At 48.6% G+C, this 27517-nt stretch overlaps 2 protein-coding genes across 10 annotated transcripts in view; one reads left to right on the top strand and one right to left on the bottom strand.

Annotated features, from left to right (window-relative positions):
- Window positions 1–13: 13 nt before the first annotated feature.
- On the bottom strand, window positions 14–25394 carry PFKFB2 (6-phosphofructo-2-kinase/fructose-2,6-biphosphatase 2). 7 transcript variants are annotated; one of them, XM_047076749.1, is made up of 16 exons: window positions 25259–25394; window positions 23523–23633; window positions 18299–18424; window positions 17690–17786; window positions 17212–17278; window positions 17000–17074; window positions 16586–16642; window positions 15557–15681; window positions 13399–13606; window positions 12847–12993; window positions 11450–11554; window positions 10591–10720; window positions 9766–9828; window positions 9197–9261; window positions 8384–8575; window positions 14–2017 (listed from the first exon to the last, which is right to left on the bottom strand). In XM_047076749.1, the coding sequence occupies exons 2-16, from the start codon at window positions 23611–23613 to the stop codon at window positions 1952–1954; spliced, it is 1614 nt and encodes a 537-aa protein (XP_046932705.1). In that variant the 5' UTR covers window positions 23614–23633; window positions 25259–25394; the 3' UTR covers window positions 14–1951. The 7 variants fall into 7 exon arrangements, with proteins under 7 accessions (XP_046932705.1, XP_046932700.1, XP_046932701.1 ...); XM_047076745.1 differs by lacking the exon at window positions 14–2017 and having other exon boundaries at window positions 3164–8575; window positions 25259–25392; XM_047076746.1 differs by lacking the exons at window positions 14–2017; window positions 25259–25394 and adding an exon at window positions 22914–22980 and having other exon boundaries at window positions 3164–8575; window positions 23523–23580.
- A 1527-nt stretch (window positions 25395–26921) lies between these two features.
- Window positions 26922–27517, top strand: part of YOD1 (YOD1 deubiquitinase) — a 31122-nt gene continuing 30526 nt past the window's right edge. The window contains exon 1 of one of the 3 annotated variants that reach the window (XM_047076738.1): window positions 26922–27399. In XM_047076738.1, coding sequence (XP_046932694.1) covers window positions 27057–27399 — 343 coding nt within the window. In that variant the 5' untranslated portion in view covers window positions 26922–27056. The remainder of the gene's footprint in view (window positions 27400–27517) is intronic. The other 2 variants (XM_047076742.1, XM_047076740.1) reach the window with 2 other exon arrangements.

The following is a 27517-nucleotide window of genomic DNA, read 5'->3' as shown; positions in this document are numbered from 1 at the left end:
CATATTACTCACATATTTTAGCATGATTTTATTTTCTCCAGAGAAATGCATCTCTTGGTTGATACAATAAAAATCAATGAGAAAAAAAAGTATTCAAAAGCAATCCACTGTGTCTTAGCACAGTTATCATCCTTTTATAGAAGACAGATACCTATGCCCTGGAAATTTAGTTTAAGGTAATACTATGGACGTCAGACTTAAAATCTCAAACTGCCTAAATTTCTACCAGAAAAGTGACACCAGCAATTATCTTACATTCTGATTAAACACATGCAAACACTACTATGGGGACTTCGAAATATCTTACATGGATGAATAAATAACTAAATAAGAACATTATCGGATCATCAACAGACACTGCGTTTAGATGCGGTTAAGAAACCCGCATCACAGGAACTGAAGCGTTCCAGTACAGCAAGCTACGAGCAGCTAGATGAAAATCACCTGCCACAGAGCAGAGTCAGGAGTCTTTCTGAAGGCAGCGTTGTGCGTATAAAAGCAGCTCCTAGTTGCTGGATGCTGAACTGCCTGCAGCCCAGCTCATCACATCTTAGGTAACAGAGCCCTGTATCATCCACAGTATAAAAGAACCATTTGGGAACAGTTGCATTTCATTACTTCTCTTGCTACTTACCCTCTTGTCCAGCAAGTGGGTATTTGCATGAAAGAGAAAAATTATTTACAAGGCTAAAAACGTACTGTTCTTAAAAAAAAAAAAGGGTGGGGGGTTGCATGTAAGATATTTACCCCTTGGAGCTTCCATAGCCTCCTTTGGAGTGATGACAGATTAAAATCACACTGACAAAGATATTTGTACATTTGACAACCACTGATCTAGAGAATGATTACCTGGCTTATCTTTAAGGGAAACCAAATGATGGACACATCAAGGACGCGGTTCCCCCTTGTTCCCCGCCCCCCCTGCTGCGTTTTACCTAAGAGACCAGATCAGTAGACCCCGATAGTGACAATCAGCTAAGAGGCAGGCATCAGAAGACTGCTCCTGAAGTCACAGCGACAGCTTAGAGACCACATCATGGTGACAGACCCCACAGAAAGTCACGTCCCCCTACACTTGTTTTGAAGCCAGAACTCCCTGGTAGAGTTGATTCCCAAGGAACCTTCTTAACTTCTTCAGGTAATGTAAATGGTGCCCTACTTTTCTTTCTCGTCTTCATTCCCACCCACTGGAGAACGGTATTATCCCTCTGCAGCTATGAGAGGACCCAGCATCAGCTAGAAAATACAGGTGGAAAATGAAAAGGGAAGTTAGAAGATGGGTATGCATTCTGGGGAGCCTCGCAGTCAGATCCTGCCCTTACGGGGCCTGGAACGAGAAAACCTTCTCTAAACGAAAAGGCAGCTGACGCTGCTTCTCCATCACCACAGTAGAGACGTTTCAGGGACTGAATTTCTCAGGTACCCTCTCTATTCACCTGGTGAATGTGTCTCGTTTCCAACGTGACAAAGGGACTGCTCGCATAGGTATGTCGTACTCTAGCCCGTTCGCCCGGAACGGATGGAGAGACCAGCTCTTAGAGCACAGAAAAGGCTTGCGCAGCACAGCCCGCTCACTTGGAAACAATTAAATCCAAAGAGGTACGTGTGCATTTCAGGAAAGAACAGCCAGCCAGGGATACAATTGCAGGTAGGAAGTTAAATGCCCAAACGGAACAAGATTGACCAACTGAGGTCACACCCAGCAAAGAGATAATAAAAACTAATGGACTCAGGCTGTTAGATGTTTTGAGGCACAGGGAAGTGAAGTTCTTCAGTGTAGCAGAAATTCCATTAGGCACGAGGGGAAGAAATGTGACGTTTTTCCAGGCCTCATTTTGGGGGTCCCCAACGTCCGATCCCCGCTCAACTTCCTGATCAAGCCCCTGTGGAGCTGACATCCCAAGCTTTATAGTTGATCCTGGAGAAGTCTGGCCTCTCAGCCTTCTCGTCATCAGGAATGCGACGTGAGGGACATCGTGGAAGACAAGTGCCTGTGCACAGCCAGCATGGACTCCGCCTAGGAGCCGGAGAAGAAAGAGAAAGCCATTACACCACCACAAAGGGACCGGTAAAAGTAACGCAGAATCCCTGCCCCCCCCCCCCTGCTTCCACTGCTCCCCCACAGGCCAGATCCCCACATCCGCACACACGCATGGACACTCTGGTGTGCTCACACACACCCGGGTAAACCTTGGGATTCAGCCAAACTCCATCGGTACAGTCATGGGCTTCTTCCCCTGAGAAACCAACCTTGTACCCATGCTGGACCAGGCAGTTCTTCCAGACCTAGACCATAAGCTATATGCCCAAGATACGAGCCACATAAGCCCTGTGGTAAAAGGAGAGCACGTGGGCCCCTACCAGCCAAAAGACCATGCCGAGAAAATGGCACCACATTCAGGGCAACTTGGCTTGTGAAGAGGGTCTCTACGGTTGTTATCCCAGTCCGTCCCGCAACCGGTCGTAGCACAAATCAACTTCTTCCCATAAACTGGGATTTAATGTTTTTTTTTTTTTTCTGGAGAAATTCTTGCCCCGAGAGCAGTGTTGCTCAAGTGATAAATGTGCATCTGAATCACTTGCTAATCCCATGAGGATGAAGCTTCTGATTCAGGAGGCCTGCGACGGGGCCGGAGAGTCTGCATGTCTAACGAGCTCCTGCTCCTTGCGAGGGTACCAAGGAATGAGGCAGGAGACAGTGACACAATCCCACCTATCTTTCCTGTCTCAGAAGATAAATGCCATTTTATCCCTTCGGCTGTAAGCGCTTTAGAAACAGGCAGGTCATATTCCAGAAGGAACAGCCCACTAAATTCTAAGAGATCTCCACATTGTTTCTTTACAACGAAGAGGTACACATTGCTAATGGGAGTCACAGTACGGTGTGGGCAAAGGTCAATTTTTTCTTAATTCTTGTAGAGGCGCCAAAAAGTACACACAACTCCTACTCAAGTTCACGTGCCTTCCATAACGTCCTACCCATGTTTCCCAGAAGGTGGTGGAAGAGAGCCATGACTCCATCAAGGACTCCAGTCACACTGCCAACTGGCTTTGGCTTGTCTGAGGCTCGATCACGGAGCAGCATGAGATCGTTTTGGAGGTGGGGGGAGTGGGTGGAGAACACAATCCGAAATACAAAACAAAAAACCCAGAAGCCTTCTGATAGGTTCAAGTTACACGCCAATTTTATTGACCCATTCTACACACACGCGCACACACAAAAAACATTTCAAATATAGTTATACACACCTTCTGTGGATCTGAGTGGCATATTTTGATATCAATGTCACCAGATTAAATCAGAACGCTGGTAAGGACTCACATTCCTTTTTCACCAGAGCTGTGCCTAGGAAATCCGCAGGATAACTAGTACGTGAGTTCCCAAGTCAGTCCATTCCCTTCACCCATTTCCAACCCCCTCCAAGGGGCACAGCTGGTGATCAGTCCTTTGCTTTTGCCACAGTAAAACCGCCACCAGATCAGAATGAGTTGATTTTGTTATTCCAACACGATTTAAAAAATGTGCACAAGCAATTCAGATACAAAAACACCAAGTTGGTAAATAATGGTCCTAGATCCCCAGTGAAAGGCTTGCTGGAAAGAATACTTCTGCCAACTCTTAAAATCAATTTTTAAGTGCAAAATTTCCCTTGCATTTTTATGTACCAGATCATGAGTGAGAGCCAAATGCATGGCCAACTACACACACAGCGGCATGAGCCACTGCTACATCCCGTAACAGGGAAGCTGAGGACACAGAAGGTTCAGAAACAGGCAGTGAAAGGGAAGTCCTGCCTAGAAGTGGGAGAATGGATGGAATGAATTCGGGCAGAGGTAACAATTTCAGGCTTTGAGTAGGCATTTCCTTCGCTGAGTTTACAAAATACTATACACAAGTGATGTTTTCATCATTTGCTGCAAAACGGTGGGGATTTGGCTGCTACTCTAAAAGAAAGGTCTATTAAAAATCATAGCGTACAGAATGTCCCCCTTAAAAAAAATAAAAAGTGAGTGCTTCCTTCCTTTCTTTGTAGGGCTCATGCAACAGACACAGAACGACAATAATATGCATATACTATTAACTGCCACAATTAGAAAACAGACTGTCAGCATACAGACCCCAGTAGAGTCCGTCAGTCATCAGCATACAGATCCTACTGGAGTCTGTCAGTCGGTCAGCATATGCATCTTACCAGAGTCTGTCAGTCAGCACCGGGACCCTACCATACATAGTCTCTCGGTCAGTCAGTCAACATACAGACTTTACCAGGGTCTGCCAGTCAGTGAGTATACTTATACTACTACTGGATACAGTCTTCTGGACACTATGCATCTAAATTAAATTCCCGGACATACTTCTGATGGCTGATGTCACCTCTGCGGGAAGTCAGAGATCAACCCTGATCCAGTTGCCAATGCTGCAATCTGACTCGATCGTTAGATATTTTTCAAAATGAAAATATTTAAAACGTGACCAAGTGAAAATGCATACTAGAAAACCTGAGTAAATTTATCACATTTCTTGCAAACGAACACAACGTGGCCTCTGAACTCAGCAAAGAATATGCGTACAACTGTGTAACCCGGATATAGTTCTCTCAGTTCTTGGACAGTCTTCCCCATCCTTTGGCTACTCCAAGCACCAATGAGTTTCTCCAGAACTTAGATCTCCTACTCACAGAAAGATTGTAAGACGGATTTATTTCCAAGGTGATGTCATGTTTCTTCAAAATGCCAGGGCCTCTGCAGATCAACTGTGGGTTGCAAAGAGGAACACCCAGAACCTCCCAGGAAACACTATTCATTCAGTCTAGGAATAGGAGTAAATTGTATTCCTAACTCTAACTTGGCGGAAGGACAGCAAACAAACCTGAGACAATAAGAGAGGGCGGACCCCTAGCACCATGCACGTTTTTAAAACATTTTCTTATTCCGCTTTGCAACTGAATGTAAAACAATCCCCTTGTCAAAACAAAACCAGAGATAATACAGATAATAAGAGCTAAATTCTAATTTGAGGATTAAGAGACCAGAGAAGCTAGTTCTCTAAATCTGCTTTACATTCCTCGTTCAAGTCTGTCACAAAATTCATCGTTCAGCTTCCAAGCGGGAAAATAAAATATACAACGATTTTCCTTTCCTCATTTACTAGACTAAATAACTTAATAGATTAAATGCTAAAACCTTCGCCTATTTCTCCCACAACGAAATGGAAAGTCTCAGCAAAGGGTACTCCGGAATCCATCCTTTCTTTGTAGAATCTGTGATCTAGGCACAATTACAGTCATGTGTATATACTACCAATACATGTTTTAGTAAGAAAGGAAGAGGAAGACAGAAAAGAAAGGAAGTACAACTTCTCTGAAATGTGGAGTAAGAGCTCTACGCCTTCTGTATTCTCCTGGCTTCTTCCTGCTCTAACTTCTCCGGAGGGATCTTGCTCTGGAAACTGAAGGACTCTGAAACCCATGCTACCGTCAAATCCTAATTTCTTGGGTCCCACCTGAGCGTAGTAAGCCCACCTCAGGCTCCTCTTCTGGGGGAAGCACACTAGGGCAGGGGGAGAGTGGAGAAACGATGGGCGGGCTGAGGGCCAGAACGAACTCCCCAGTGACCTGTGTGTCCCGTGGTGGGGTTTACAACAGGGTAACGCAATGCTAGCTCGTTAGAGAATTCTCCTCTCACTAAAAGTACGTACAGCCCAAATCCAAAGTCTTTGGTTCAAGATGCTCCTGCTCGTCATTCATGAGCTCTGAATTGCTCTCACTGCACAGCAGGAAAAAAAGAAGAAAAAAAAATAATAATAATAATCATTTAGGCTAAAATGCTGCCAGCCAAGTGAGATGAGGCCACCTTCTCAAAGTGCCACACATACCACCTAGGCCTCATTCTCACCTGGCGGGGTGGGGGTTCTCTCCTCCCAGCCCCTTTAGTCTCCTAGCCAGAGGACAAGAGGAACGTCAGGAGAAGTAATCCGAACTCCACTGCAATGTCTACATTTACAGACTCGATGTGTCGCTCTTTCGCAAATGTTCATTTAGCATAAATTGTACACCCTGTCTCTAATATAACCTTCTTCAGGGCAAGGACCTTTTCTTCTACTTCTATGTACCCCACCCCTCCACCACCCTCACCACCAACCCCCACAAAGACACTGTGTACATAGAATGTAACAGCGAAACAGGAATAGCAGGTTAGATGCAATTAGGAGCAGAACCTAGGCAAGCAGCCTTTGGAAAGGCAGTGATGGGTGTAACAATAAAGGACTCATGGTCACAAGTGGGCTGCCTATGATGATAACCCTTATCATTCGACAAGTTTTATCTCTGTGCCTTTACCCAGAGTGCTTAAAATTCCCAGCTATTACCCAAGTGCATTTATTCACACAGGGATCTGTTCAACACAAAGGGTTAAAGATGGGACTAGAACCTAGGGTGACCCTCTAGAACACAGCAGACTGCCTTCACAGGCGTCACTTCATTTAATATTGTGATCTGCTCACACATCTAACTCCAAAGAATCACCCCTTCCGAGCTGAGAGGAATTCCGAATTCTTAGGTTGACGTGCTGTCCAAGGAACTATTCCAGTATTTCTCCCCCACAGCTTCATAAAAAGGAGTTCTAATGTGGAGTAGGAATCAGAATTCGGGAAGTCGTTTCAACACGTGCATGTCCAGTCCCCAATCCCAAAGACTCTGAGTTAGTATTAAGCCTGAAGTGGACCCAGGCACGTCTAGGTTTCAAAAGTTCTAAAGAGGATTCTAATGACTGCTCCTAGGTGAGAACCATGACAAAAGGTCATCTATCACCCAACGAAAACACCCTTGGCAAACAGGTAACTGGCTCTTGCCGGTTACCTCTAAAAGGCAAATCGGTAACTTCAAGGTGTGGACCCATTCCATCGTTTTTAAAACAAAATCTCATGAGAGATCTGGACTTCCCTCTCAGAAAACTGCACATACGTTCCTGTTTTAGATACAGAATCGGAGGGGGGGAGGAGTATGCCGCCACGGGTCACCAAGAAGCTAAGAAGAACTCCTTGCTCTAAACATTTCCTGTTTAGCCCTACTGAGAAAATAAGGTGACACAAGAGAACAGGCAATTCCGGACAATGAAAGGCTAGACCCCTCAGGGTCCCGAAGACTTCTGGATGGCAAGAGGAGACAAAAGAATATGCCAGTGAGGGAGATTAAATTCATGACCAGGCTTCTCCATATTTAGAACAAAGAAAACAACAACTGCTCTTGCGTAATTTTTTTTAACGTAAAGAGGGGAGTGTGTTGAAAATTACGGGAAAATCAGAAAAAGCTCTAGTGGACTCTTCTCTGCTGTTTGAGCAATTCCATCAGAGGTGACTCTTTAACTCTGTCCTTCTCAACAGCCCCAGAGGTCACTGGCCTTGGCAGGAAAGCTGCTGTGGTTGGCAAATGGGGAGCCACTGGGGAAAAAAAGACACGACCGCCCTACAGGAGCCCAGTAAGAGCTAGAGACCGTCCTCTCCCGAACCTCACTCCACAACTGCCAAGGGCCCTGTGCCTGGCTCCCGAAGTGAAAACTACCAACCCAGCTATTTCCCACGTGCTCAGAGCCAACTCCCCCAGGGCACCGCACACTTCAGACTGGTTCTCGTGAACCGAGGTGCGAGCTCTCGCTCTGTGTCCACCTGTAGGTTCCAGAGCATCTGTGGATGTTCTGAGGCCTGGGCTGACCCTTTCACGATCTGGCTTGAGAGGAAAGGGGGGGGGGGGGACCACACTCCCCAGTCCCGATCCATTGAAGCCCCCTGTAGAGAGAGCATCAACAGAGCCTTGACTTCTCTCTCGCCCACCACCCCTTCCCACCTCGACAGACACGATGACAATGCCATGCATCACACCGGACAATCCAAAGGGAAGATGAGGGAGGGGAACAAAGCAGGCAAGTAAGGACTGTGAGTAGAGCACACCTTGAAGAGACAAAAGTGAAGGCAAAATGGGCTTCTGTGTCCCCCCTCTGCCCTGCCCCCCACTTTAGCAACACAAGGACATTAGTGAGTTTAGACACCGAGGACAAAAACCAAGTCTATGGGGCATACTTAACCTCAGAGCCAGCTATGCTAAGCACCCAGGGGAGTGTACCCCTTTTCCTCCTCCTCCAGACCACCCCAACCGAGGACATGTCCTGAAACGGCCGCAGGTCAACTTGCCCCTGGGCGGGGAGATGTTTCACACTGGAGAACAGCTAAGATTGGTCTGGAAACACATGAGCTCATGTTCTCTGTTGAGATCCACGGTGTGTTGTTGGGGGTGGGGGCTAGAAGTTAAATGACTCCTTGGTGATTAGTGACAAGGGCAGGAGGCCAAGCCGGGGCAGGGGTGGGGTGGGGGATATAGGGTTACACCACCGGAATGCTGACTTGGGTCTTCGGCTGGTCGGCCCCTTCTTGCGTGTCCAGGGCACGGAGAGGGCTGAGGGGCTTGAGGGGCCGGCTCCCAACACTGTAATTTCTTGGACGCCTTATTGTATTCGAACTGGACAGAGGCGTAAAGCTGTTCCTTCTCATCCTTACAGGGGTTTGGTTCTTGGGGAAGTTGTTCTGATTAGAAATGGAGGGACACCATACAAATGAAAGGCAAGCCAAAAGCTCACTCATCAAGGTTAAACAATGCTCGTAACCATAAGTTTCCTCCACTCCTGCTCCTCTGCAGACAGAGCCTCTCATAGGACATGGGCCATGGCCTTGTCCCCAGCCCCTGGAAACTAAAGGGTTGTAGCTAAAGGTCCTTGAGTATCACAGTCCATAGTGAAAGAGGGCCCGCAAAAGGAAGGGGCTTAAGATCACACAGATTATCAGGACAGACCAAGGAACGAATCTATTCCTCTTAACCCCACTGTATAGGGTCTCCTGGATCCTATATCCTAAAGGGAGCATTCCCTGGGGGAAAAAATTTGTATTTCACTTCAGCTAAACACTTTCCATATTTAACAGGACTTCCAGGAGCCACCTTTCAAGTGAAGACTCAGGAAAGAGGTACTAATTTTTAAAAATAATAATTCCAACATCTCTTCCTTCTGGAAGTAAGGAGACTACACAGGACACGAGTTCTGGACGCGTTTTCCTTTTGTACATAAACAAAAGCCCAGGCTCGTGATGTCAGAGGTGCAAAGACTCAAGGTGGCAGGGAAGCTGCACGTTCATCTGTGAGAAAACACTTACAGTTGGCTTGTCACGATGAGTGTTCACAGCCTCCACGTTGAGTTTAATTGTTTCCACTTTGCATCCTGAGAAAACGGAGGAAAGAGAACAGGCTTTCAGGGGAAAAAAAGCTCAAAGAAAAGTTCTTTGTTTCAGTATGGGAAGCATACCATAAAAGTACGTATATATGCCCACATACAAACACACTTTTAAAAATGGAAGGCATTGGGGCGCCTGGGTGGCGCAGTCGGTTAAGCGTCCGACTTCAGCCAGGTCACGATCTCGCGGTCCGTGAGTTCGAGCCCCGCGTCGGGCTCTGGGCTGATGGCTCGGAGCCTGGAGCCTGTTTCCGATTCTGTGTCTCCCTCTCTCTCTGCCCCTCCCCCGTTCATGCTCTGTCTCTCTCTGTCCCAAAAATAAATAAACGTTGAAAAAAAAAAAAATTAAAAAAAAAATGGAAGGCATTGATGGGATTCCCCTGGTATACAGGGGTCATGAAGTTGAACTTCTGGACAAACTTCAGACAAAATTCAAATACCCTGACTGTTTTCGGTCCCCACCTCCTGCCCAGCTCCTTAGCTCATAGTTACCGTAGGCCACAGGAGTAAGCTTGAATATGGTATGGAGAGGACACCTCAGGTACGGTAGCTCATCTGAAAGCAGAAAGACCAGGTGCCAGAAGTCGCTGTATTATGGAGTAAGGTCAAGTTGGTGGGCGAATCTCAGCCCATGAGTTTTCTTTACCCTACCTAGAGTTGTATAATCCCCCTCCTGAATCCCAGACAATTATCAGGACAGGCACCAAAGAAGCCGCCCAAGCTACTACTGAGAGGCTAAGAAAGGAAATCAGTCCACTTTGGATCCTTCCACGCAGGGAAAACAGGAGTAAGAGCAGGAGCCAGAGCCCCATGAATGAGAACATGGGGGCCCAGCTGGGTATGCCAGAGGCCGGCCTGCAAGCTTCCCAGCAGCTCAGGTAGATCACGAAGGAAAGGGTCAGAAAAGCCAGCAATTTCCTCAGGGCTCTACCCAGACAGAAACTGTCCTACGCCCAATCCAAAGAATGAAGATGGTTCTACGACACCATGCTCCTCGTAACCAAATAACAAGCTGGGAATGTTTGACCACTGAACATCCTGATTCTGCCAGGAGTGTCAGCTTGACGCTGGCCCTTTAGCCAAGGAGAATCAAGGAACTCCAGCAGCGGCCACTCTCCGCCGAGGGCTTTTGTACCAGCAGAGTAAATTCAGCCAGTAGTTGGCCCAGTGGCTGCTGGGAGCCCCACGCCGCTGCCTCAAGAATGCACTCCAGTTTGAGTGGAAGAGGGGAGGTCCGGTTGCCCAGGATCCTGGTGCCACCTCAAGTCTAGCCCCCTCCCCATGACTGTGTCCCCTGGCCCTTCCCTCAAATGTCACCTGCACCCTTATCCAAGAAGTAGGCCAGGAGGCAGCGCATGACAGCCTGGTGGGAGATGACGAGGACGTTGCCCTGACGCTCCAGCTCCATGATGACAGGCTCCAGCCGCTGCACCAGGTCCTGGTACGACTGCGGAGGAAGTGGGGCACACCGGTAAGAGGCCAGGCACAGGCCAGCAGCCAGGTTGGCGGCCGGGTCCGGAGTCAAGAGGCCACTTCTCCTTCCCCAGCTGGCTTTCCTCCTGGAGGTTCAGCGACTTCGTGTCGCCTGCTAACTCCCCCCAGCCCTGGGATCTCTTGAGAATACTCAAGAGCAACATTTGGACCGAGAAAACTGCGGTCCAAAGGAGGAAATCTGAATTCAGCCTGTGTTTTTTCCCCTTCCCACAGAGGAACAGGCAGCACGTGAGGCAACGAGAGTCTCCTAGGGGCTCCCCGGGCCTCTGCCGTTGCGTCACAACTCCAGACTACGAAGCACTCGAGCCAGGGAATGGTCCCAAACACGCCAGATGATAGGGGGATCATTCATGTCCCATATATTTACTTGGGGCCTAGGCCTGCTTGGGTGGGGTGGGGCAGAGGGAGTGGTATGAAAGAAAGATGTAAAAGAGATGATGTTGATTCTGCAATTAGTCAACACAGAAGACATCCTGTCACCTTTTCCCCTGGAGATCTCAATGAGCCATTCGACTGTCAAAGCTGAATTAAACACAGCGTGACCCAAAGGCAGAAGGGAAAACGACACGATGCCGTGACCACCCTTTCTAGACCCTCCACATCACATTCACTCCTTCCCCCAATTTAAAGCTAAACCCCCAACCGAAGGCTGGGCAGTTGCCCCACGTGACAGGAGTCTCACCTCCCCGCCAGGGTATCGATACAGGTATTTCTCTTGGTCCCGAAGCGCAAACTCCTCTGGGTACTGCTTCTCAATCTCTGCGTAGGTCATCTCCTCGCACACACCCTGCAGGGAGCCACGCCGGCTGGAGGAGGCAGACCGGCCCACGCACCCCCCCACACAAGGGGGACAACACCAAAGAACCCCAGCTCTCACTACATGCCAGGCACTGTGGTGCTTGCCCGCGCTGCCACTGACTGGCCCAGGCGTGTGACACTGGCAGGGGGAGGGCCGCCGCAGACAGGACGTGGCTGCTTAAGTTGTCGCTTGCTCCGGCTACTTCGGAGGAGTGAGAAGTCAAGAAAAGTCAGCAGGATAGAGGGAACAGGAAACAGGGAAAGAGGGGACACTGAAGGGACCAGAGAATTCTTACAGAAGGCATAAAAAGGTACAGAGAAAGAAATGAAAAAGAAAGGTCTACTTCTCGATGAAAAAGAATGAAATCTTGCCATCTGCAACAACATGGTTGGAACTAGAATACACTATGCTGAGTGAAATAAGATATATGACGTCACTCATATGTGGAATTTAAGAAACACAACAGTTGAACATAGGGGAAGGGAAGGAAAAATAAGGTAAAAACAGAGAGGAAGGCAAACCATAAGAGACTCTTAAATACAGAGAACAAACTGAGGGTTGCTGGAGGGGAGGTGGGTGGGGGGATGGGCTAAATGGGTGATGGGCATTAAGGAGGGCACTTGTGGTGATGAGCACTGGGTGTTATATGTAAGTGATAAATCACTCAATTCTATTCCTGAAATCATTTTTATATAATATGTTAACTAACTTGGATGTACATTCAAAAATATATAATAATAATGAAAGAGAGGGAAGGAGGGAGGGAGGGAGGGAGGGAGGGAGGAAGGAAGGAAGGAAGGAAGGAAGGAAGGTGGGAAGAGGAGGGGAGGGGAAGGGAAGGGAAGGGAAGGGAAGGGAAGGGAAGGGAAGGGAAGAAGGAGAGGCCTACTTCCGTGCTCAAGGACAGAAAAAGCCAAGAACAATTTGGAAAGGACTTTTCCAAAAGAGCTGACCAAATGATCTAACCAGAAATTAAAGTGTTGTTAGCCATTTCTTTTTCCCAGGAGAAAAATAGGCAAAGGAACAAAATGGAGCTTCCCTCTCCCCACGTACCAGAGCGGCTAGGTCGCAAACTGGTTTGGGCCCATCACTGGCACAGGGGCTCAAGCATGAGGCAGGCAGTCCTGACTGGGGGTGCAATTGTTCTCACCTCCTCCCCATGTACTACTACCCGGTAGTTCTGGTTTTCTAGACAAAACTGCCCATCTCCTGACTTCTGAGTTCCCTGCCTGAATAAGAGACTCTTACTGGCTTTGTAGCCATCAGAATTTCTTACTCACAGCATCAATCTCATTCAGAATCTTCCACTGCTCATATGTTACACCCAGGGACTCAGCAGTCTGGATAGTCCTCTTCAGCTGGCTTGTCCACACTTTGAGGTCTGCTATCTCCTGTTCCCCCAGAAACTTCCTTAGAGCCTGGGCAAACTGGGGTTTGAGATAAAATTTTAAAAGGAGACACACACGCACATACACGTGATTGCTAGCCTGGCCTGTAAAAGACAACACGTAGGATCATGGTCAAAATTCAAAACATGCTACACAGTTAGGATAAACCCACGGGGAAATGAACTTCAACTGGAGCATCCTGTACTGTGCTAGGGACACAAGTCGTGCCCAAGAGATATCTGACGGTCCCACGATCAGCAGAAGTGGTTCTAAGTTATCCATGTTACAACACAGAATCAGTGGATGAGAGAATGTCTTCAACATTTGCTTGACTAAGCCCCAGTGGGATTTAGGAAGAAGTAATGGGATAAGAGGCGTGACCTCTGCCATGCCCTTCCTCCAACCCTAAGCCTGGGAACTTCAGCCTGCTGCCGAACCACTCACCTGCTTTCCTCGTGCCGAGAGGCCAGAGTCGCCCCCAATCTTCCCCAAGAGGTTGAATTCACTCTCTCCGTGCCGGCAAAGGTAAATGGTGCGAGGCTGCACGTGGATGTTCATGAGGTAGTAGACTATTTTGCTCTGGATGTAGTCCTGGACTCTGTTCACTAAAAATCGCTGGCCCACATTTATCACCTTGATGAAAGAAAGATCCCTGGGACAGAGCAGGAGAAAAGAGAATCCCCGGGAATGAAAATCTGAGGATAACAGTGGGAAGGGAAGGGTTCCCATAGCCACTTTCGGGCTCAAGACAGCTCTTCCTCCTCTCCTATCAGAGCCAATTCACATTTAAGGAAACAAGCGGTAAGAGATGGGTTACACCTCAGATCCAGTCTACCACTTCTTCAGGGCCTATACTGTGCCATGCAGTGTAGACAGGTATGATACAAAGAATCCAGACCTTCCTTCAGGGGCTAGACTAGGTGATGTGACAATCTTGCTACCCTGAAGTTTGGTGAGAAGCACATTCCCCATCTGAGGGAGCGAGAACGGCTTCGCTGGCAGGGAGGGCAGGAGGCAGCAGAATCTTAGAAATCTCTCTACATTCCTGCATCGACCGAACCAAGCCTCTCTCAGAGGCACTTCCACAGCTGTTGCCCCATCAGAGAATGTGTCTCACTGTAAAAATGATCCATGCTCATTCCAAAAAATTTTCCAAAAAAATGTGTAACGATGCAAATAAACATCACCCAAACCCTACCTACCAACACACACACACACACACACACACACACACACACACACTTTTAGAATGTTATTCTATCTAGGACCTCTATGAAGAATATACTATTACACCCTATTTAGAACAGTGGTTTTCAACCTTTAAATTAAGAAACACATCCAAATACTAACGTTCTGGGCAATCTACTTGAAGGAACTTTGAGACTCCAAACATTAGGCAGGCCATTAACACAACCGAATGATGGGCTACGCACACTTATGTCGCCACTTGCTTGGCTGCAGGGCTGTGTTCTTGAACATGGCTGTTAACTGCCCCGACTACATACTTTGCCAAAGGCCACATTCTCCCAGGTTTCTGTGTACACATCTTTCTCCAAAACGGACCTGACATTTTACTATAGCTCTCGTACCTCGTGCATATCAAGTGTGCATACTGCACACTACATTGCTAACAGACACTGGCACAGTAATAATGGCTGGTCCCGACCAGACATTTCTGGTGAGCCAGGCGTGGCAAGGACTTTACGTGCTATATATCCACACACAGACATGTGTGTCTGTGTGTGTATATATATGCATATACATACAGGTATATATACACATATGCATATTCATACCCCTACACACATGTTTTATATATAACATATATTTGAGTTTATTATAAATTTGTGTTTGTATCTATTCGTATTATGTGCATTTATATGTAAAACAACAGTATATATACATTACCCATATTTGTACATGTTTGCATGTCAGATTTTATACGAACATATATTTCTACATAATGTTAGGGCGATACGTGTAATATATATATATATATATGTATATATACACATATATATACATATATATATATATATACACTTACACATTACACAATATACATACACGCAATAAACTTTAAAAATTTTTCAAAAACCGATGACACATCTCTCTGAGGGGTTTCCTACAACACCCTAGATGAGAACCACGGATCCAGAGCAGTGGTCCTCAACCTGGGGTGGCTGTGTTCCCCAGGGACATCTGCAATGTCTGAGGACACTTTAGGTTGAGGCAGATTGGGAGTATTACTGATGTCTAGTGAGGGGAGGCCAGGGACGCTGCTAAACATCCCACCGTGCACGAGACAGCCCCCTACTGCTCTGATAAAAAATTAGCCGGCTCAGAACGTCAACAACGCTGAGACTGAGAAACCCTGTTTTAGAGAAGAGAGAAGAAGGATGGTGGTAAAAGACACCTCGCTATTCAAGTGTAAGACGTGACCTACACCGAAGCCACAATTCCACACCTTGTTTCTCCGGAAGGATGTAAACATTACAGGTCTGGATTGTCAGACAGAAGGTTTGAGGACAGGGGGAGAAAGGCTCTTTTCTCAAATGAGACCCCAGCCTCAGGCCCTTCAAACCATGGCCTTAAACCTTACTTGTCATAGCTGTCTGGGTCAAGGGGCCGATAGGTGACTTTGTAGCACTCGATCCTCTTTAGGAAGTCCTCCATCACATTCTCCCTGTTCCTTTCAGGGTAGTCAGGGCTCGACACCTTTACCTCCTGGAATCACAGGAAGAATAGGGCCTGGTCAGAGGTCTGCCCTTAACAGCCCTCCCATAAACAGCCAGCGCTAAATAAAGAGAAGGAAGTCCACAGAAGGGCCCTTTCACTAGAGTGTTGGCAATCCCCGCTCGTTGAGCGCCCCCTCCCTGTCCTGTGACCTTGGCAACCAAGAAAGGAAAGACAACTGGGGAATCATGTGCCTGCCCTTGGCTGAAGGACTGAGGCAGTCACGCAGCTGAAAATGCTCCTGGGCCCCAATCCCTCTCTGCGCCCTGCCAGGAAAACAGAATGGGCTTCAATTTCTCTACACAACCACTCAGAATAGGGTGTTTGATCTGATGCAGACCTGACTTGGACCAGATGCTTCTTCTGAGATGGTCCCAAGTTCCCACATTGCTAGGAGGGCACTACCATGACACCATGTCTACACAGCACAGCACAACCCATCAAATGAGCACTGGTTTACACTATGACAGTACAGAGCATGAGGCATTCAGTGCATGGAGCGCTGACCTGAATGGTAGACAGTTAGTGGGCAGGTGAACTTCCTATACGGCGGCCCTGACAGACAGCGAAGAGGCGGATCCACTCTAAGGATATACCGAGGTCTCGGCACCCAGCTGATACCCAGAACGCGGGGCCAAAACTCCTACCGTCTAAGTCTTGGCTTCCATTCAACAACTAGCTCTTACTTTATTCCTCAAAGCCTCAGCTTCGCCTCCCAAGGGAAGGGTGTGGAAGTATAAAATGGTGCTCCGGCAGATTAAAACGATCAGCTTGTATTGTTAAACGTGTCTATTTCTTTCATCACCCGGTTGACTCTCCCCGCTCAGCCACCAACACACACATAACACATGGCAGAGAGGATAGAGAGGTGGCGGTATGCAGGGGAGTCACCCACCAGGATGTTGGCAGCAATGACATCAGGATCATCACAGACAGATTCCACAAAGAATACCTGGCCAGGGAGAGAAGGCAGTGATAAATGAGTCCAAAATGGCCAGGCTGTTAAGTAACAGCATGTGCTCACACCTGCCCCACCCCAGTCACCACATCCTCCAGGATTTTCTTTCATGAGAGCGGCCTCCAAGGCCTCTTCGTTTAAAAATAGCTCTTACCACATCCCCGGGGCCTCAGACATACCGGCTACGGGGCTGAGAAAGGACCTGAAAGAAAACACTCAAGGACTGGGGGTATTCCCCAAGAAAAGAAGAGGGAGAGCCAAGCCGGTCCTCAGACACCAGAGTCAAAGAGATCCACGTGTCCCTCCTGGCTCCCCACCTCCACTCATCCCAGCATGAAGCCAGGTTCCTACCTTGAAGGAATTCTCCTTGGCAAAGTTCAGAATCATGTCCCGCCTCTCCCTAGTGGTATTGGTGGCATCGAACACCTGAGAAGAGAGGCCACAAAGTAGATGAGGGGGAAGAGAGACTGGGAACCCCACCGAGGCAGACCCAATGTGAGGCCGTGCAGTCACGCTGCTGGAAGGGTGGAGACCAGGATGGGGAAGGGGCAGGGAAGGCTCACCGCGATCTGCCCGCTCTCCTCCGTAAGATATGCCTTCACATCTTGCAGTGCCACCAGAGCGCACTGTCTGCCGTGAGAACAGAGGACATCAGCGAGAGCAGCACCAGACCAAGTTCAGAGACGTGAACGACTCGGTTGCTATAGGACTCACATCCCCTCCCGCCCGGCTTTCCCAATGGTCAAACATCTTCCCTAACCAGACTTTTCAACTCCCCCCCTGAAGTTTTTACACCCCCCCCCTTTCTCCTTCCCCTGCCCCATGCGTACCAAGCGTCCCTCTGCAGGTTTACCCTACAAACACACATGCATCTCCCTGAGCCTGTTCTACCTCCCAAACCCGATATGACCCGTCCACCAAACAACTTCCAGTTAAAAGCCCCACAGGATGTTTACTGAAATGAAAACCGAGCCCTGTCACATCTAGTCTTGTGATGGCAGAGAAAGAGCTGGCTGGGAGGTCAGGCCTAAGAGGACTCACTTGCGGATCTTCATGGCCTCCTCGTTGTCATGCCGGAAGAAGTCATATGACTTATAGGACTTGACTGCTTCACGCCGATATACCCCAAGATTAAACACTGCAGATGACACCAACAGCCTTCAGCAGTGAAACAACACAATGGTCCCACCAAAGGGGACTTCTTGGTCTACTGTCAGAATGGCCAAGGAAATGAAAAAAGCACCATGGTATGTTGGGAACAATACCAGATTGAGAGTCAAGTTAGATTCAAGTTCAGACTTACTAGACCTTGAACAAGTCTTAAACTGCCTGAGTTTCAATGTCCTCAGTCACTTTGGCTATTTCACAGGGGTACTGCTAGGATGAGGCAGGATGATATATACGGAAGGGCTCTGAAAATGCAAAGCCCTATATTACCAAAGGCATTCCCTTAAAACTAGGCCCATCCACCCAGGCCAAAAGGAAACAAGTCTGTAAACAGGGAATAAATCCAGTAAATCAGGAAACAACCACTATTTCTGCCAGGAGCGCCCTATAACCTTGATGCCAAGGAGAATAAATCGCCCAGAGGCCCGGGAGGCCCAAGAGCTAATCATTTCCCTTCCCAAGGAATACATGACGTGAACCTACCTTTGGTGGGCACTCCAATCCAGTTGAGGTAGCGTGTGAGTTTCTTGGACACGTAGGTTTTGCCCCGGGCTGGCAGGCCAATCATAACAATGAGCGTTGGGGAGTTGGTCATGTAAGACGCCCATGCTAGAGGGGGGGAAAAGAGAGCAGAACTGAATGGCTAGGGGCTGAGTAAGGTTCACGCACTGGGCTAGGTACTTCATAGCCATAACCTGATTTAATCTTTATAAGCCTCAGTAAACCCAAGGGAAAACTGGGAAGGCAAACTGAGGAGACAGCAGTCCAACCTCCTAAAAGAGAATTAAAAGGTCATGTAGATTTCCAAGAAGTACCCAAACCAAGATATGTCTTCCCCACATACGCAACATCTCCACAGACGTACCTAAAGTGGGAAGAGAGGGCAAAGTGGCAAGGATTAGGAAGATAAGAACCATGGCACCTTCCTTGACATAACCATGTCGGGTAACCCAAGGTTGATCCGGCTGTGGAGACACGCCTTGTGTCTGGAGAGTCTCCAGTGCAGAGCTGGGCTGGCTCCTAGAACAGACCCAACAGAGCTGGAGCTTCCTGAGCAGCTTGCTCATGGGGCCTGGCTGCGCCCGCACCCCGGCCACCCGGCCCATCCTGCCACAGAGGAGCGGCAGGAGATGGGCCTCCACTGCTGCCAGCCACTCTCCTGGGCCAGGACCCAAACTGAGGTCATGTAGGACTTGGGCTCTACAGGCTCTTGTGAGGGGAGGCCCTGCCCAGGGCTGGGAAAGGGAAAGAACTGCCTCCCCTCTCCACTTCCCAGCACTGCTTTCCAGAAGGTGCCCTGCAGGTCGCTGCTGCGTCTCTGTTCTGAGACAAGGTGACCCTATGAGGCTAAGAAACAATTCAGTTAAACTGGGCTACTTGCACGGGAAAGTCATTTTCAACAGATCTCAGGGGAGAAGTGGGCAGAAGGGCCTGGGTAGAGGAAGACCACAAAAGGAAGAGCGTTTCCTTACGGTGTTTGGCAAGAAGTACCCAGAAATCAAAGAGTGGCCCAAGTGGTCAGGGAGGAGTAGATGCCGAGAGGAGGGGTCAGGGGACTTGGCCTTTAGTCCTTTACCCGTGTGCACAGGGAAAATGCCTGGGCCTGAGCAGGGGCTCCTCCAAGGTAGGTAATGAGCAACACAAATGATTTTCATCTCTGTACAAATAGGGAGCACAAAGCCAGGCAAAAACACCACCCTGCAGACTTAGCTGATGTGAATCCCCGATCTCTGATCCCCTAACAGGTCTGCCCGGAAGCAGCTGCCTCGGGTTTCAGTAGTAAAATTCTCCTGAGTCTTCACTTTCTCCAGCTCAGCGCGATGCTCTTCTCAATCCCCCGTGATTTGCCTCATTACCTGCACTTCTGGGCCTGCTTTGTCCACAACTTCCAGCCCATTAGGCGCTTCCCCCTAAGGTCCTCTCACCCTCCCTAAAGCTGAACATGAACGGACACTTGGGAGCTGCTCTGAAGCTAAACAGGGGGCCAGCTGCTGAATGCTTACCTAACCGGTCAGAGAATGCTAAGAGCAAAAGAAAACAGGGGTCTCTAAAGACTCCCCTAGGCACCACACCTCCCACCGCTGGGCTTCTCATTTTCCAGGACATCTCAGTTTCTGAAACGAAGCCACACTTCCTATCTCAGATTGCCACATTGACAAAATTAGGAACCTACTGTCCGGCTGGTTACAAAACAAAACCACTACCACCTTAATTTGAAGAGTAGATAGTTCAAGCTGATTAATTTCAGGGACAATGAAGCATACCCCTTGACATATAATGGAAAGCTGTTTCAATGCTGAAAATTCTCTCCTACCTTCTTTACATAAGGTTTAATTTGCTTTCTTAATCTTTTTTTTAATTGTTTTTTAATGTTTGCTTATTTATTTTGAAAGAGAAAGAGAGAGCAGGGGAAGGGCAGAGAGAGAGGGAGACAGAATCCCAAGCAGGCTCCGCACCATCAGCATGGAGCCCAATGCGGGACTCAAACCCATGAACTGTGAGGTCATGATCTGAGCCGAAATCAAGAGTTAGATGCTTAGCCGATTGAGTCACCCACGTGCCCCTCCCTTTCTCAATCTTAAATTTATTCTCCCTCATGAACATAATTAGAGGGATGGAGGGGTTGATAACCTCCCTCCTATAAACAGAAACACTCAGACCCAGGGAAGTGAACAGCTCGGCCCACAGTTCTACAGAAGGTCAAGTCAGGGCTCTGACCGGACTCCTGGTTTCATGACAGCCCCATCAGTTCCAGCCACTAGCTCTTGTCAGCACCTGGCGACGGCAATCATGTGATAAGTATGACTACACTCTCTAATCTAATCCCAAGAGGTGGTCTAGAAGGTCAGTGGAGAGAGCATTGGTGGTTCGAAGGTAGAAGGTCAGTGGTTCCCAGCCTTTCCATGAACAAGGTCTTCTTCCACGGTATGTTCTAAATACACCCAATATTTTTGGAATATACAGCCTATTAAAATGTATTTCATTAGTAGTATCTTTTTTCTTGTATGAAAAGTCATAAAACTGCCAATTACCTCTTGCTATTTGACTGATAGGCATGAAATAGCCAAGTTCTGCAGCTATAGTTGATAATGCCCAATTTCCACTCATGTGCTTTGAAGTATTAAAAATAGCTAACAACGTAGAAGTTTTTAGGAGAATAAACCAGTAATGCTGACAAACATTTCAGATGTGCCTATCTTTCCTCCTATGATTTCTGTGCAAACAGGCAAAGGTGTACACGCGAGCATGCTCCCTGCAGCGTTGTCTATGATGATGGAAAACTGGAAACAGCACAAATGGGCATCAGGGGGAGGCTGGCATATCCAGATAATGCAGTTAAGTATTACCACTCAGAAAGAGGTAAATTTGCATTTATGAACACACGCAAAAAAACGCTCCATGATACATGGAGGTACACATGGGAATTGGTCTGTTCCAGACCCACTCAAAATATCAAAGAACGAAAGAAACAAAGAAATGCATGTACGCCCACACTCACCCCTATCCCCAACAGGCCTAATTCCTGAGGTGCCTTTAAGATGCCCTGAAGCCAGTCATCTGAGCACCTTAAAGGCACCTCGGCCAGCAACCGCCCTGTCACCCCCATCCCTGGAGCCGCTGAAGTTCCAGTAATGCTCCTTTGGAGGCTGTGGCTCCCTAAAGTCATTCTCTGGTCCCCCAGCTCAGGCACTTCCCGGAGTGAAGCCAGCCAACACACGTGTAACTGGCAGCAAGGGGATAACGGCTGACCTATTAATAAAGCAACTGCTGGGTGTGAGCACTAAGCAGCCAGGGGAGCCCTGCTCCAAGACACAGGCAAGCAACAGAAAAAAAGGAAATCAGCTAACACGTATTTTCATGTGTGTTTCTCCTTTGAGTGTGGCTGCAGCTGTCCCCCGGTCCAACCCACGAGGGGAGAAGAAAAAGGGGGTAAATGAAAGATGGCGGTGTCAGGACAGCCCAGACGCTTCCAGTGGGGGAGAAGGAGGTGGAGCTTGGAAAGGAGAAATCAGAGCCCAGAGCAGGAATCAGAGACTAGAGGATAGGAAAGAGACCTGGGAATACTGCCTCCTTAACTATCGAGAGCCCTCAAGGCAGAAAAACTGCAGAAGAGCGGGAAAGGCAGGTAGCAGGTTTCTGTGGAGAATAAAGCGGAGCTAGAAGGCTGATGCTGGGCACTGTGCAGCCCGCGTCCCCACCAGCTCAAGTGTCCTAGTAACATGTGTGCACCTCTCTTTAAGATGTGCATCCCATACCCCCAAATCCGGGTTACAGTACAGCAAGAGGAGAAAGCATTCTTTACTGAGAATCTAATCCTTCACAGGGCTCTTTCAAATAGCTCCCAGCGCAGCATTTTCAATTTATATGCAATGAAAATAGAGCCACCAGTGAAAACTAACACACTTCCGCTACAGAAACACTCTTGTAAGTACTTTCTTATATTGACTCATTTAACGCTCACATCGTTCTAGGGGGAGATATTATTTGCATTCCCATTTTATAAATAAGCAAACTAAGGCCCAGAGAGGATAAGCAACATGTTCAAGGGCACACAGCTAAGAAGTAGTAAAACGCGATTCAAACCCAAGCAGTCTGACTCCAAGGGATGCACTCAAACATCATGCTATACTAGCTATCTCCTATTTGCCCTCAGTACCCGGCTTCCTGCTGTGGCAGAGAACGGAGACCCTGATCATAGAGGTGTGCCAACCCCAGTGTCACATCCAAACAGGCTGCCTCTGTTGCAGCGCAAACCCCAGCAAGCTTTGTCAGTGCTAGATGAAAAGAGATCATCGTCCTTAATCATGAGACTGACAAGGACATGACATCAAGGCCGAGACCTGAGGGAAAGCTTTGACCATGAGAGATGGATTCCAGGTCTCGTGCCGGTTGGCTGTCGTTCCCACCTGCTGATACACATAACCACTGAAGTAAGAACTGACCGACAGGGTTCCAAAGGAAAGGGGCATCTGGAAGCAGGGGTGAGGGTTAGCATTCCTTGAGGACCTTTTGGACCATACAGTCTACAATGATGGTCAGGAATGCAGGTGCATGGGGGAGAAGTAGAGAATGATGCTTCATTTCTCTACAAACCCACCTGATGTCTCTGTCTAAACAACTGGCAGGGAAACACTCCGGTGATATCTGTCCCCAGAGGAGTGAACCTGCGGGAAAAGTAGTTTGCAAAGTGCAAAGGCTAACCCTGTGGGAAGCAGGGTGCCCACGTCAGAGTGAGAAGTCAGGTGTCAGGGTTGACTCCCCTAAGGCCAGTCAAAATGAACGACTGCTGGCTCTCACCTGCCACGTCCACAGTGATCAGCAACCTCACAAAACTTGGCCCCCCAAATAGAGGGAAACTGTTAACAGTATCAGCCCTAAGTAATCCCTGCACCTGCCATTCTGCCTTGCACACCGTGTAACTTTCAACATCAGTCAAGTGTGCAGATCCCCCCACCCCCACCCCACGAGGCCGTTAAAGAAAGCAGTAAGAAAATGTAGAGAAATACCAGCAGTCTAGCCCCAGTGACAGACATTTCACTGGGTCTCCTTGTTTCGGACAAGAAATTCCCCTTGTAGATTTGGTTTTAAATTCCCATGTCAAAGAATTATCGCTTACTCCCACCAAGCATTAAAGTCAAGGATTACAATTCTATTCCCAAGATAAAATCCTGGGAGGGAGCAGCCCCTCCTCCTTCCCCGAACTCACAACATTTCTTCTCTGACATTCGGAGACTGGAGGTTTTGGTTTCACAGCTGTTGTTGTTCTGTTCTGAGGAAGATGCAAAATTCCCAGACATGGCAGCTCTTCAGGAGATGTCTGGAAGGGACAAAAGGAATGGAAGGAAGGAAGGAAGGAGACATCCCTCAAAACACTCAGGGAAGAGGACAGGTGCAGTATAAGTGAAAGAACACGGGGCCAAGAGTCAATCCCAGAACTTGTTGTTCCCAGTTAACAAGTTGGGAGGACCTTTGGAGAAGGTCCTCCCTAGCCCTGTTTCCTCATCTGTAAACTCAGTTGCACTAGAACCTTCCATGTTAAATGCTACTTAGGGGTTTACATTCACATAAATTCAATCCTTCTAATAATCCTTCAGTAAGGCATATTTTGCTACCATTGTTACTTTCCCCCATTTTACAGGTTGAAAAACTGAGTTTAATCAGTCAGTGGCTCATCCAAGTTCCTTCCTGACCTCAGATTCTAGTTTAAGAATCTGGGGAGTAGGGGTGCCTCAGTGGCTCAGCTGGTTAAGCGACTGACTTGGGCTCAGGTCAGGATCACACAGTTGATGAGTTCAAGCCCTACCTCTGGCTCTGTGCTGACAGCTCAGAGCCTGGAGCCTGCTTCGGATTCTGTGTCTCCCCCTCTCTCTGCCCCTCCCCCAATTGTGCTCTCTCTCTGCCTCTCAAAAATAAAATAAATGTAAAAAAAAAAAAAAAAAGATGCCGATGGTGGGGCGCCTGGGTGACTCAGTTGGTTGGGCGTCCAACTTCGGCTGGGGTCATGATCTCACTCACACTCTGTGAGTTCGAGCCCCGCGTCGGGCTCTGTGCTGACAGCTTAGAGCCTGGAGCCTGTTTCAGATTCTGGGTCTCCCTCTCTCTCTCTGCCCGTCGCCCCCCCCCCGCTTCAAAAATAAATAAACATGGGGGAAAAAAAGAATCTGGGGGGAGTAGTGGCAGAAGTTGGGGGTGAGGTGGGTTGCAAATAGATGCAGTTCATTATCATAAAGTCACTGCAGCCCAACGGCAAGATAGACTGAAAAAAATGGGAGAAACGGGGAAATCTCAAACATGTTCCCTTAAGGAAAACTGTAACTGGACCCAGGGACAACCCTAGTACGTCACCATTTCTCCTCTGGTGTTCCCATTCGCAAGCCCTTGCTCCACACCCTCTTCCCATCCCTCCCTCGGAACGCAGTCTATATAAGGAACACGGGGGCGCAAAGAGGTGATAAATGACTTCCCCAAGGTCACCTGCTGATTAAGACTCGAACTGGGGTGGGATAGCCTCGTGCTCACGCCCCACACCCAGACAAGGGGCTCGTGAGGACCGAAAGTCCTGTTGCTTCAAGAACCTTGTCACTGCCCTTCCACCAACCACACAAATGCTCCAGCCCCAACACCAGCCGCGGCTCCCGGTCCCCGAAAGTCCGCACTCTCAGCAGTGCCAGCACTTCCCCGAAACGGTAAGGCATCACCGTCCCGCACCTCATTCGGCTGCACGTAGCCTCCCTCCTCCCTCCCGCCCAGGCCCTCCTGGGCACAGTACAGCTGTCGCTCACCCTGTGATCCCTCCTAAGCTCCCTCCCGGCAATGGCCCCGGCACTTTCCCCGTTACGCTGCGGACGGGAGCCGGGAGACTGTGGCCCGGGTCCCGGCACCTCCGTAGCCGGCAAATCACGTGCCCGGGTCTGGCCCCTCCACCCAGGCGTCGGTCCTCACCTGGAGAGGATCGACCAATCGGGCGCCCGCAGGCTCCAGGGGGCGGGTTCAAATCCGAATCGCTGACTCTGGCTCTGGAAGGTGGATGAAAACTGTAAAGCCAAAAAGATCGCTAGCTCCCAAGTTTCCTCGCACTGCGGAGGTTGGTTGCATCGTTGCTAGGCAACTAATAGGGCTGGGGGCGGGGCTAATAAAAAAGCATAAGTTTTTTTCATACTCTCGCGAGACGAAACGAAGGGGATGTCTTCGGAGGATGTGACTTTTTGGTGATGGGGAAATGTTGCGGAGATTAACGCTTTCCTTCCTGAATCCCAGAGGGACCTCGCTTAGATCCGTAAATTGGAACGTAAACTCTAGAAGGTGCTTTGCCAAAGTAAGCTACCACTGTCCTTGAGCTGATTACACCTAGGGGGTTTGTATATCCTTCCCATAGGCCAGACACTGTAATCTAAGAAAATCAACTACTCTTCTACTGTCATTGCTGAACCAGGAGCTTCCCTGGACCTTCCACATACTCCAGTGGTCTCCCTTCTGCCTCCTATGCTATACCACCTGGTCTGGTTGTCTTGAAGACCCAAAGAGGAAAATTGCTCCAGCAAAAATATTGGGTTACAAAAGTGAAGAGGCAAAGCTTCCATATAACTTATTCGGAGGTATTTAGAGTAGAGGTGAGTTTGTACATTTCAAGGGAACTTTTCACAGTTGCTCCCAGGCCTTTCTGATGCTTGATTCTGTTGATAAACTCACTCTACGCAGGCTAGGGCGTGCTGCTCCAGGACGGAAAAAGAACAAGGAATAGAGATTTCTTGGAAAGGAGATAAATTCAGAGATGTCTTTATTCCTGGGGATAAAATTCATCCTTCAAAATAGCTCAACTAGCGCCTCCTTTTTGAGGCTTTTTACAACAACCAGTATAACTGCCTTATCTGTACCAATACAACTCTGTATGCATTCAGCAAGTGTTTGTTGAACGCTTGTTTGGTGAGGCACAGTCCTTGGTTCTAGGGATACAGGGTTGCCAAAGGTCACATAATGTAGCATTACCACGTGGCTGTGAAATTCGGTGGGTATGTGCCCTTTACACCCCACCTTCTCTCCTGATTACAGTGAGTACTTGCAATGCTGAAGGCAGGAATGGATTCGTCTTCATATCTCTATACCCAGAGCCTGAACTGGAATCCGAATGACAAACATTCCTTCCTCTTCCTTAAACTGCTACCACCCACGTATAGCAATTGCCCTAGGCCCAGATGATGACCTCATGCTGCGCTTTCTGATGTGGCAAACGGACATTTTCAAGTTACAGCGTCGAGGTGGTCAGGCCAGTTGTCTGGCTCCCTTAACCTCAATGAGTCAATGTTTGCTGCAGCCACGAGCCTAGTCACGAGTGTCTGATTGTTTTTTGACAGGTATTTTGACTCACTGACCATTCTTGGTATTCATTTGCGTTCTGAACTATGACTCTATTTCTCCCGGTGTAGTTTGGAAGCCCCAATTTACTAATTTCCGACCTCACTCACTGCAAGGTTACATTCCAATGTACCCGATTCAGGAACTCCTTCCTCCGCCCTCTTTCCTTGAGCATATATGCTGCCAACGCAGAAGGCACCTCACTCGTTCGACAGGTAGCAAAGCCACTTGTACTGGAGGAACAGGGATAAATCTTCATCCTTTGGCTCCTGCAGGGTTGGCGGCAGAGAATTAGTTGTCACTTTAAGAGAGTTCGCGCGTCTTAAAGTGCTAAAGCTTACGCTACACCAAAGTATCGCGAGAACTATAGCCACTGCGATTTCTCGCGATGTTTGGCCCTGCAAAGGGTGGCCATTTTGGAGTCCACCCGGCGGCTGGCTGCCCCGGCGGCGTTTGCCAACCCGCTGCCGGGACCAAAGCTGGCCCCACGGGTGTCTGGCCTGCGGGCAGCCGGACCGACACGATGTGGCGGCTCCGCTGCAAGGCCAAGGACGGCACCCATGTTTTGCAGGGGTTGTCCAGCCGGACCCGAGTGCGGGAACTCCAGGGCCAAATTGCCGCCATCACCGGCATCGCCCCCGGCTGTCAGCGAATCCTCGTAGGATACCCGCCCGAATGCCTGGATCTCAGCAACGAGGATACCATTCTTGGGGATTTGCCCATCCAGTCAGGTAGGGAATCGAGGTTGGGGCCAGGGAAAGTCCTGGGAGGACGGGGAGGGGCGTGGGGGGAAACAGAACTGATCCAGGCAAGGTAGCTGTGGGTCTGTTGGGGGTTTTGAGGACAGGG

Source organism: Lynx rufus, unplaced genomic scaffold, assembly GCF_022079265.1.
Source record: "Lynx rufus isolate CCGP_SWC_20201006 ecotype Redwood Valley unplaced genomic scaffold, mLynRuf1.p SCAF_15, whole genome shotgun sequence".
Lineage (NCBI taxonomy): Eukaryota > Metazoa > Chordata > Mammalia > Carnivora > Felidae > Lynx > Lynx rufus.
This window is presented reverse-complemented; position numbering and strand designations above follow the sequence as displayed.

Excerpts from the sequence above, each read along its gene's own strand:
- PFKFB2 (XM_047076743.1), bottom strand. The coding sequence starts at position 18,921 with ATGGGCCGGGTGGCCGGGGTGCGGGCGCAGCCAGGCCCCATGAGCAAG. Across the intron at positions 17,075-17,211 it reads AGGAGAGCGGGCAGATCGCG|GTGTTCGATGCCACCAATAC; the intron begins GTGAGCCTTCCC and ends CTCTCTTCTCAG. Across the intron at positions 9,829-10,590 it reads CTTCTTGGATAAGGGTGCAG|ATGAGCTACCGTACCTGAGG; the intron begins GTGACATTTGAG and ends TTCTGCTTTCAG.